This window comes from Ranitomeya variabilis, chromosome 5, assembly GCF_051348905.1.
Source record: "Ranitomeya variabilis isolate aRanVar5 chromosome 5, aRanVar5.hap1, whole genome shotgun sequence".
NCBI lineage: Eukaryota > Metazoa > Chordata > Amphibia > Anura > Dendrobatidae > Ranitomeya > Ranitomeya variabilis.
The window spans coordinates 648,800,386-648,812,583 of record NC_135236.1 but is presented as its reverse complement, the minus strand read 5'-3'; the positions used below and the strand labels follow the sequence as shown (position 1 = coordinate 648,812,583).

General features: G+C 41.0%; 1 protein-coding gene across 4 annotated transcripts in view; it reads right to left on the bottom strand.

Annotated features, from left to right (window-relative positions):
• LOC143776693 (cationic amino acid transporter 2-like) overlaps positions 1–12,198 on the bottom strand; it is a 75,150-nt gene that overhangs the window by 16,873 nt on the left and 46,079 nt on the right. For all 4 annotated transcript variants that reach the window (XM_077266359.1, XM_077266357.1, XM_077266358.1 and 1 more), the window contains exons 2-6: positions 8,947–9,322; positions 8,200–8,355; positions 7,102–7,267; positions 3,463–3,599; positions 2,160–2,382 (exon numbers count right to left, since the gene is read on the bottom strand). In XM_077266359.1, the coding sequence (XP_077122474.1) occupies positions 2,160–2,382; positions 3,463–3,599; positions 7,102–7,267; positions 8,200–8,355; positions 8,947–9,322 (1,058 nt within the window). The remainder of the gene's footprint in view (positions 1–2,159; positions 2,383–3,462; positions 3,600–7,101; positions 7,268–8,199; positions 8,356–8,946; positions 9,323–12,198) is intronic.

Sequence of the window (12,198 nt, the reverse complement as noted above, 5' to 3'; positions counted from 1 at the left end):
AGGTGATTACCCTATTAAAATCAATATCAAACTCTTTAGCGAGCCTTTCAATAGGACCAGAGATATATGTCAAGCTAAAAACTCATCTCAAAGTCTGTTTTGGTGTGTTTGCCCTTCATCAGGGTAGAGTAGGGACTGGCTGAGTGCACCACATTAAAAAGATCAGCTGACTTTGCTCTACACTGATGAGGGGCAAATGCCCTGAAAACAAGGCTCCCTGTAGAGAAGTTTCTGACATTCATACCTATTCATGTTTTCAAGGATTGGTTGAGTTAAGACATTGATTTATAGAGTAGCTACCTTTTCTAGATATTTTATTTTGTTCTGCAGGAGAGCAAATTTACATTCTCAGTATTTAACAAATTTTGGATCCATCATATTCCACCAATGAATGTAGCTTTTACAATGAGAGAAGAGGCACCGGATCAAGATCAGTGATGACAAGACCGCACTGCAAGGGGTTATACGAAAGGTATTTCTGTACTATGCAGAGGAAATTGGGGACTCACATTCAGCTTACTAGAATATTGAAAAAGACCATAAAGGTTGTGGTCACACTTTATATTGGGAAAACCTGGCCTTGAAAGTGGCCTCACAACATGTCGAAAGATATAAGCTATACAACGGCCTCGTCGAGGACGATCTGCAGACTCATATGGACCCTAATTAGAAGTAAAGTAGGGTAATGGTTGGCTTGATGAGAGTCCTTTAATGAGAGTCTAGAATTTTACTACATTTCCCTGTGGAGACCTGGCATAGGAGGGTCTTATAGGCCAGGTAATGTCCCCTGGAGAAAATAAAAAAAGATGTTTGCATTTTGTATTTCTTACTAACCAGTGAGCATGATCCTGCCAAGTACAGTTTTGCTGAAATGTTTACATACCCCGGCCAAGGCAACCTGTCATTGGCTACAGCAGAACAAAGTGAAGGTTCTGGAGTGGCCATCTCAGTCTCCTGATCTCAATATCATTGAGCCACTCTGGGGAGATCTCAAGCGCGCAGTTCATGCTAGACAGTCCAGGAATTTACAGGAGCTGGAGGCTTTTTGCCAAGAAGAGTGGGCAGCTTTACCATCTGAGAAAATAAGGAACCTCATCCACAACTACCACAAAAGACTTCAAGCTGTCATTGATGTTAGAGGGGGCAATACACTATTAAGTAATGGGGTATGTAAACTTTTGATCAGGGTCATTTGTTGGTTTTGGGTTGTCATTCTGATTTAGAAAGGGAAAACACAGTAGTTTGACAATAAATCGCTTCACCCAACCACTAACCATGAGTGGAGAAAAAGTTTTGGTATGATCATTCATATTCTCTGAAAAAAGGCCAAGAAAGCAAAAATTCTGCCGGGGTATGTAAACTTTTTCAGCACAGCTGTATGTGCACACAACATCTGTTAATCTACTGTATTTTCTAAGAGTAAGACACGTCTGGACAAATCAGCTCTTTTTGTCATGAAACATCTTTGGTAATTTCCTAAGCGCTTGCTTTGTCGCTTTTGACCACTTGCAATTTTTTTTTTTTTTAGTGTTTCCATTGTTTTTGAGCTGTGTTTTTTTGTGGCATTTTCCAGTCATTTTTCTTTTTTCATTCAACAATGAAATAACCTTTAGTGATTTCTGGTGCAAAAACCACTGGGAAGAACTGTTAAAAATTCCCCAAGGCCCCTCTGGCAACTTTTGAGCCTTCCCATTGACGGAGTGTCTTCTGGGCGGAGATCAGAAGAATGGACGTGTCATATCGTTTAGCCACTTTTTTGGAAACATGAAGTGGCTAAAAAAAAAAAAAAAAAAAAAAAAATATATATACTCTAAACCTGAACATGTGCATAGCAATTCATTTTAGCACAAATACTTATTTTCGTTCTTTTAAGTGTTTTCTAAGCACTTTTTCAGGAGGTTTTCAAGTGGAATTCACCTGAAAAAGATGAGGTGTGTACAAACCTCAAAAGCTGCCAAAGAGAAACAGCTTCTTAAATCTGAGATACAATTTTTTTTAAGAAAATAATGTAAATAATTGTACAAGTTTCATAATGGGTTTATAGAGCGAAACCCTTCACATATATTGGGGAATTTTGTGGCGTTTCGCTCACACATCTTGTGCAGTCACTAGGAAAGTGTTAGGATGTGACAGCCATAAAATAAAAATTTTCACCTTACCTTGTGGTCAAGGCACACAAGGAACCAGCGGCTACAATATATTTGACCACATTCCACCCCACATATTCAAAAGCAGCCGGCAGTGGACTCCGAGAATCCAGGAGGTAGTATGGCATCATGAGAGTGAGAGACGCAGAGACTCCAAAGTATGCCAGGAAGCAAATGGACAGGGATAACACTATTCCGAGAGGTATTGCTCTTTGGGGGTTTTTTACCTCTTCTCCTAAAATTAGAGAGTTTTGGCTTTTAGCATTTTGAAACATTTTTACTGATTTATTTTTATCTTTTATTTAATTTAACACATTATGAGCATGTTTGCTCATATAATGCACATCAATACTTGTCCAATAACTGAACAAAGTCTTTTAGGTCAGCCATAAAATCCCATCCACACCCAATAATTATGCCATGTGGTTGGGGGTGATGAGGTGTCAAAGGAAACTTCTTGAAGGGAATCAATCAGCAGGTTTTGCTTTATAAGCCAAGAACAGCGATTTATCACTTACTGGACTGCTTTTTGTAGTTTCATTAGAATCCCTGTTTTCTCTGCTGTAGATTTAGCAGTGCTTGGGAATGGTGAGCGTTGTATAACCCCACCCACACCACCGATTGGCTGACTGCTTGCTGACAGTGTACACTGTCAGCAAGCAGCCAATCAGTGGTGGGGTGGGTTACACAGATCAGCTGGACTGCCTGGCATGTGACATCTAGTCCAGCAGAGATAATCTCCTGCTGATATAACACTGATTGTATTAAAATCACAGAAAGCTGCTAAGTGACACATTCCTGAAATCAGCCTCTCTCCGTACACTATGCTGCTCTCAGACTACACAGCACAAACCTTGGATGCAGCGGTCGCCATCGACCAATCTAAACAGTTAAAACAGGATCAAAGTAATCTCTGATAAAAGACCGACAGCCGCTGCCAATGACGTTGAAAATGTACATAAGGCTGTGGGATATCGAAAAGAGGTTAAAACCGTTTCCCCTGTGGTGGATTTGTTGCACAATGTCACAATACGAAACTGTACACATTATAGAATAGATCTGATTTAAAAAAAAATAAATAAATAAAATTCAGAATTCTTCCTTTTTTAATCTTTCCCTGCCAGATATTTAAATGAGCATTTTAAAGCTAAGAAAAAGCACATTTTTATATTTTCAGAATTCTACAGCCTCTCTAACAAATTTTCAAAGTAAGTACACAAGCCTCATCAGGTCTTAAAGATCTATTCAATTATGTATGCCGCTTCTATTGTGACAGATCAGCTTTAACTTGTGGCAATACATAGTATGTACATACCTGTGGTGGCGATGCAGTCAAACCCAACAAAGGCATAGAAACAAGTGGCTGCTCCTGCCAACGTGCCGCTAAAACCGAACGGCATGAATCCACCAACTCCATACATGCCAGTCTCGTTGCCACCTGCTGAATGGTTACTGTTGGCATGATGGTTAAAATATTAAAAAAAATAAAAATAAAAAAAAAATCTTAATACAATCATGTCAAAGTTTCATAGAGAGCAAGTGAAAGAGGGCACCAAGATTACAAAGCATCATCGCTATCATTTGTGGTTTTTCATGCTGGATAGCCTTCAGGAAAACTATGACAATATTCCTTTATGTGAATAATCATACATAAATTGGTCTTACCACTATGAACCTAAGAAAAGGCAACTACCTAGCACAAAAAAAAAAAAAAAAAACAAAACCCACAATATTTGGGCTTCTTAGAGCATTGTCCTTCCACCCATCATCCTAGTATAGGTGGACCTGGCACAAGTTCCGCTACATGTTCACATTGCTTATGTATAGATAGAAGTAAACCAAACTTAGCTCAGACTTTTTTTTTTTAATTTTAATAATTTCTTATTTAATTTTTTTTTACTACACCAGAAATTGTAGACTAAAATGGAAAGCTTCACATGTTCCAAAGGGATTGGAAATGCAGTGCGACCTGCCAGCAGCAGCAGTGGCGGACACTGACAGCTTTGGGCCCCTGTGCAAGAAATGTGTCTGGGCCCCCCTCCCTGCCCAGCATCATACCTCCCAACTTTTGAAGATGGGAAAAAGAGCTAAAGCTTGCGGCGCGCAACGCGGCAAATTTTAGGCCACGCCTCTTGCCACACCCATTCATAACTAGTCACACCCATATCCACATCCCAACCACACCCATTTAGCACTGCTGATCACACTTTCATAAAGAATAATTATAAACAAAAAAATATGGCCACACAGTGCTCCATACTGTATAATGGCCCCATATGATGGTCAATACTGTATAATGACCGCAGATAATGCTCCATACTGTACAATGACCCCACATGATGCTCCATTCTGTATAATGGCCACACATGATGCTCCATACTGTATAATGACCGCAGATAATGCTCCATACTGTATAATGACCCCACATGATGCTCCATTCTGTATAATGGCCACACATGATGCTCCATACTGTATAATGACCGCAGATAATGCTCCATACTGTACAATGACCCCACATGATGCTCCATTCTGTATAATGGCCACACATGATGCTCCATACTGTATAATGACCGCAGATAATGCTCCATACTGTATAATGACCCCACATGATGCTCCATACTGTATAACGGCCACACATGATGCTCCATACTGTATAACGGCCACACATGATGCTCCATACTGTATAACGACCGCACATAATGCTCCATACTGTATAATGACCGCACATGATGCTCCATACTGTATAATGACCGCACATGAGGCTCCATACTGTATATACTGTGCACTGTACTATGTGCACATATATAGTGTTATATACACTGAGCACTGACCACGCTGCAGGAACTCACATTATAATATACTATATTATAATGTGAGTTCCTGCAGCCTGGTCAGTGCTCAGTGCACATAACACTATATATGTGCACATAGTACAAATCTATATCTGATATATAATGTGGGATGTCCTGGAGCCGGGCTCAGGGTCACACAGTGCAGGGTGAGGATCACTGTGTTACTGCAGCTTCAGCTTACATGCAGATCGGGTGACGCTGGAGCCGAGACCTTATCTGTATGTAAACTTAAGGTGGTGCAATAAATCTCACAGTACAGAGAGATCCTCTACAGAAAGCAGATAAGAAAGCAGGAGTGAGATGAAGCCCATCACACACCTCCTGCCCGGGACCTCATGGCTTTCTACTAACTTCATCTCTCCTCTCCGGCGCGCAGGTGACGTGAGATCAGCAGACACACAGGCTCCTGCTGTGTCTGCAATAGGAGGATGCCGGCCGGCACTTGTACACTGCTAATACAGTGCGGGGCCTGCACCGATCTACTGCAGCAGCAGAAAGCCGGGCCCCTGTATGCCCCTGCCTGCAAGGGCCCCCCCCTCCACCTCCGGGCCCCGATGCGGCTGCACCGGCGGTAGGTCCGCCCCTGAGCAGCAGGCTATACAGCAAGTGAAGCAGAACAGACTGATATACAGTTTGTTAAGACTCCGGGTTAGGCCACGTTCATACGGTCAGTATTTCACATCAATATTTGTCTGATTTAGAAAAGGTTTTCAAAACACTATTAGAAAAGCCTGGATTAATAGAGCAGAGGCCAACTATGAAGAGCTGTCCTTGTTTTGGAAGACCATGTCTAAGGCCTCGTTCAGTATTTGGTCAGTATGTGCAAGTCAATAATCAGGAGTGGGTGAGAAATGCAGAAGTGGTGCATATGTTTCTATTATACTTTTCCTCTGATTGGTCAGTATTTTGCATCAGTATTTGTGTAAGCCAAAATCAGGAGTGGAACAAATACTGAACGTGTGAACACGGCCTTAGGGTAGGGTCACATGGCAGCATTTTACCTCAGTATTTGTAAGCCGAAACCAGGAGAGGAACAATCAGAGGAAAAGTAGACTAGAAACACGTCACCACTTCTGTATCTATCAACCACGCCTGCTTTTGGCTTACAAATACTGAGGTAAAATACTGACCAAATTCTGAACGTGTGAATGTGGCCTTAGGGTACTTTCACACTAGCGTTTTTTTTTCCTCCGTCGCAGTGTGTCGTTTTGGAGAAAAAACGCATCCTGCAAAAGCGCTTTCGCCATAGACTCACATTAGCGACGCAGTGTGACGCATTGCCACACATCGCAACAGTCGTGCGACGGTTGCGTCGTGTCGGTCCGTCGCCAGCAAAAAACGTTGCTTGTAATGCAGCGTCGAGACAGTCTTTTCCAACCGCGCATGCGTGGCCGGAACTCCGCCCCCCCCGCACCTCACATTGGGGCAGTGGATGCGTTGTAATAATGCATCCGCTGCCTCCGTTGTGCAAAATAATCACACTGTCTGTCGGCACGTCGGGCCGACGCATGGCGACGGCCCCGTGCCGACGCCAGTGTGAAAGTAGCCTTAGGGTACGATCATATGACCAATTTCTCTACATCTGAGAAAAATCGTCCAATTCTTCTGACCAGACTTTGATCAGAGTTCCATCAATTTTTCTCAAAAGTGGAGAGGAAAAAAAAAAAATATATAGAATATCATAGGTACGAGTGCAGTTTGTGATATCCACTGATAGCACTCGTATGAGAAAATCACTGTGTTCGCGAGCCCTAACTTGCACTTTAATGTAATAGAATCCCTATTGTTTCTGTGCACTCAGATCCAGTGGACGGTTTTAATCAGTGATTGACAGATATCGCTGTATTTACACCTACATAGGGAAAGCTGTCAATTACCGATTAGGACCACCCATTAAAAGTCAAAAATACAAGTTATATTGAATCTTTTCCAACAAAACTATATATCAGTTAAGTTCCTCCCTCTCTAACACGATGCCTGTAGATTGCACTGCATTTCCATGCTGACAGGCTCCCTTTAAGTCTGCACACCCACTAGGGTACTATATTTTATATTACACCATTAATCTCAGCCTATGTGCACAAATACAGGATAATAAATACCTAATGCTCTGAATGGCATCGTCTAGCTCTTTTTCTGTGATTTCCCAGTTCTTTAGGTTGCCTTTAACAAATCCACTCACTATGACAAACGCCAAGACAATCATGTTGATGACTGTGAAGACTTTATTAACTGTGCTTGACTCCTTTACACCAAAGGAAAGAAGCCCTGGAATGGAAAAAAATAGATAAAATATAAAATACCTTTAATCCACGTTTAGATCGAGCTATGTTTCATCTGGATTCAAACTGCTCTTTCGATTCTGGAACAGTTTTTCTTTTTCTTCTATGTCCCTCCGTTTCAAAGTTATGCCCTAAAGTAATAAATATATATATTTTTCCTTTAAGCAAGTGGGTGTGTACAATGGAACTACTCAGTGGGCGTGACTTTGTTTTGATTGGCCACCAGAGGATAAAGAGCAAACGCCCACAGAGAAGGTCTGTGATTTAAGTGCAGTTGGGAAAATTTGCATCTAGAATACCAGGGGACATAACTTTGGAATGGAGGGGCACAGAAGAAAAAGAAAGACTGTTCCAGAATCAGTGGCTCAGCAGCAATCGGAGGTGGGACTCTGTTTAAATTTGAAATCCAGTGAAAAAAATTACTCTAAGGGTATGTTTCCACGTTCAGGAAACGCTGCGTTTTTGACGCTGCGTTTTTCTGCTGCGTCAAAAACGCAGCGTCCAGATGTTACAGCATAGTGGATGGGATTTTATGAAATCCAGACTCCACTATGCGTTTAAAAACGCATGCGTTTTTGCCGCGAAAACGCATGCGTTGTGCGTTTTTTCAAAACGCTGCATGTTGCTACTATGAGCAAAACACGCAGGTACACCGCAGGTGACCTGCCAGTGACCTCAGGTGCAGTTTTGGTCAGGATTTTACTTGCATAAAATCCTGACCAAAGACTGATGCAATCCTGAACGTGGAGACATACCCTTAGGCGCCCTCACAAATTAGAATACAAGTGGCCGATTTTGATGAGATTGGCCACTGATCTTGAGTATATGGGGTCTTCCCCACTAGACCAACAGATAATGTAAAAGGGACAAACGATCGGAAAGTCAAATTTCAAGTGCAAAATCATAGAACTTTAATACCTGAAAGAATGAGAATAAGACACATAGCAAAAATGTCAGGGTAGTCTGCCAGCCCTGGCACATCCATTGGTATTTTACTACTGAGGAATGTTCCTATTGCTTTTCCAACAAGTTCATCAAATGTAGCGCTCCAAGCCCGGGCAACACTGGCAGTGCCTACAAAACAATACTCGATTACTGATATATGCCATCTGTCAATATGTCCCTCAAAGGGAATGTATCAGTTTATTTCACCAATTTCAACCAGATACTGATGAATATTCTAATTTTCTAATTTTTATTTGATTTTTTTTTTGCATATGATTATGGGGCCAGTTATCTTGCCTTGACCTCAATCAGAGATATACATAAAGGAGTCACATGGACATAGGACCTGTAGTCTGTAGAGGTTTATTGAACCCTATAGGAAGGTGTTGTGGGCATGCTCTGATCTGTGCAGAATTCAATGTACAGGCAGGTGGAGGAGGCGATCTGTGATTATGACTGGTGGGCCCCGTATTATTCATATATAGTGATTTTTTATTGTAACCCTCCTTTGGATGATAATGACAAAACAGCTGAAAAGTGAACTCTACGAAACAGTAAGCCTACTATTATATGAAGGGTACAAATAGTTAAAAGATTTCAAGATTTACTTACTATAGATATGGAAAATGTTGAAAATATTGGTAGTTTAAAATGATCTATTTAGAAATTTTACTGATGAATATATGTATATAAGTGAGGACGAGAAAACTTTGTACTTGCCTATGACATAAGAAAGAATCAGGTTCCACCCGGCAGTAAATGCCCAGATCTCTCCAACTGTAACGTAGCTATACAAGTAGGCAGATCCAGTAAGGGGTACCCGAGCACCAAACTCGGCATAGCACAGTCCAGCAAGCACCGAGGCCAGAGCCGCAATCATGAAAGATAACATAATGCTTGGACCCGAATCCATCTTTGCCACTTCTCCTGCTAGGACGTAAACACCAGCCCCCAAGGTGCTTCCGACACCCAGTGCCACCAGGTCAACGAATGTCAGACATCGGCATAAGCCAGATCCCTCTGTGTCCTCTGAATTAATTTTTTTCGTTCTTGTTAGGCTTTGGTAAAAGTAATGTAAGGCATCACAGGACGGCATCTGGAAGGAACAAGTATGGAACATAATGAAGGAAACTCATGAAATATGTATTTGGATATTGCTTCTGAACAATTAAGATGTGAAGACACGTAGGCTCAGCTCAACTTGTGGTAAGTAAAGCTGATCGCCCCTTAAAAAGGTTTTACGACCAAAGACATTTATCGCCTATGCATAGGCCTTGTGTAGGGGGGGGGGGGGGGGGATCATATTATTGTCTGTGTGCCATCTGACAAAGCATCAGATGGCATTTGGACCAACCGAGAGCCATCCGGACCAAACTAGGACCTAAACTTGAGATCGATGATAACATCTGATCATTGGGAAACCAACTTCTGGGACACCCATAGATCACTAGACTAGGTGTCCCGAGCCTCTACAGTACTCTTCCTGTGTTCTTCCAGGAATTATGGGTTTGAACAAGTGAAACACTTGCTCCACTAAAGGTCTATGGAGCAGACAGATGTACATCTGGTGGTGTCTCAATCAATGAGACATCTTTCCTGTGGATCAGTGGTAAAAGTCCTAGGTGGTAAACATCCTTAACGCCTAAAGGATCGCGGGTGATTTTTCATTTTTGTGCTCTTGTTTTTTTCCCTCCTCTTATTCCAAGAGCCATAACTTTTTTTTTATATTATATATTTTTCTGTCGACATAGCCGTGTGAGAGCTTGTTTTTTTACAGGATGAGTTTTACTTTTGAATGACAATCTATTTTATTAGATCATGTTATGGACAGCATTCATTTTACCGTAAAAAAAAAACCCAACAACCAGGCATCAAGATTCTCCAGGTACCTATGATTAAAGGGAAGCTGTCAGCAGGATTGTGCTTAGTAATCTGCACATAGTGTCAGGTCGGCGCCGTTATACTGATTACAATGATACCTGGTTGATGAAATCCGTCTTGTGATTGTTTAATCTTTGTTATTTTTCAGTTACTGAGATTCTTGTGCTTCGGGGTGACCTGTCGGGGGGGGGGGGGGGGGGTCTTTACGTGATGCTCTGCTTAGATATTCATCCTTATGGTTTATGACCGGTCAGTGATCTGCACCCTGTTACATACTGAATATAATATATGTTTGTTTTGAAAAATTATTATTTTTTTTTTTTAAATTCACATTCAGCAGGCAGGCGCCTGCGCTGTAACATGATCACATGTATAATATTGATGTAATTATTTTATTTGATGATCTAGATGTATTCAGAAAAAAAAAAAATTCTCAAAATGGCACCGGCCATGCCTGCGCAAGTAGCATCCATCTGATAGATTCTACTGCGCTGGCGCCATTTTGCTAGAGGGAAAAAAAAAAAAAAAAAAAAAAAAAAAAAATATATATATATATATATATATATATATATATATATATATATATATATATAGTCTCCACCAAGATGCCGCCAGAGAGTTTAATTTTTTTCCTGACTACATGTATATCACCAAATAAAATAATTACATGGACACTATACACTACTTCCCCATAATCCTGTAGAATGTAAGCCCACAAGGGCAGGGTCCTCGCCCCTCTGTATCAGTCTGTCATTGTCGGTTTGCTTACTGTAAGTGATATCTGTATTTTGATTTAACAGCACCATGGAATTAATGGTGCTACATAAATTAATAATCACCATGCTACAAAAACACGAGGCTGCATGTCTCACAGCTGTTTAGACAGTCACAAATTATGGCCGTTCTTAGGCAATCTGTCGAACAGACGCCAGATATGCAGAAGCGTCAACTCAAGCAGTTTTTTTTTTTTTGAGTGCATCAAAAATACTCGATCAGGACATGAGCATTCTCAGATAACACCTTATACAAGCACACTCGCTCATCACTAATGGTAATAATCCTGGAACGCTTCAATGTATCACACCGATTATGAGACTGTTTTTTTCGCAAGACATTGTACTTCATGTTAGTGGTAAATGTAGGCAGATATTTTTTGTGTTTGTGGAAATTTGATAAAAATTTTGCAATTTTCAAACTTTTAATTCTTATGCCTTTAATTATGTCACACAAAATAGTTAATAAATATTTCCCACATGTTAACTTAACATCAGCACAATTAAAGAAAAAAAAAGATAAAAATTTGTTAGCCCGTTATAGGGGTTACGTTGACAACGATTTCATTTTTCAAACAAAATGAAAAAAATTATTTTGTATTTTTTTATTTTTAGGGACCACATCACATTTGTACTGACATTAACGGGGTCTATATGACAGAAAATACCCAAATGTGACACCATACTAAAAACTGCACCCCTCAAAGTGCTCAACACTAAAACAAGAAGTTTATTAACCCTTCAGATGCTTCACAGAAAATAAAGCAATGTGGAAGGCGATTCACAGGATTGTATACTGTAGATGGAATGGTGAGCTGTACTGACACACTCACCTTACTGACTCCTGATTCTGAAGGAAGTTTCCTACATCGAAACACAAACATTTTACAGTGCCATCTGTACAGTGGGCACGGCCATTTTTTTTGTACCATATGTTAGCGCAGAGGTGTCAAACTGCATGATAATTTAATCACCTGCACAGAATGATTCTAGCACCTTGTGGAATGCTAAGGAAATCCTGAAAACATGACCTGTTGGCGGCCCTCGAGGAATGCAGTTTGACACCCCTGCGTTAGCTTTTTGCATGGCACTGTGTGGTTTGAGGACATGATTTGAGAGATCTACAACCCCCCACCCCATGTACTTATTATAACCCAGGATGCAATCTGGCTTTGGGGCTTGTGTTGTGGTACCTCAAAGTTGTTGTCATGGTGTATGGTGGTCAAAAAAAGGCCATCCCCGTCGTCCTTATACTTGTTCACCAGCATGTTGCTGCTGCATTCGGCTTGGAAAGGCCTCTTCGCATGGTGCCGCGTAC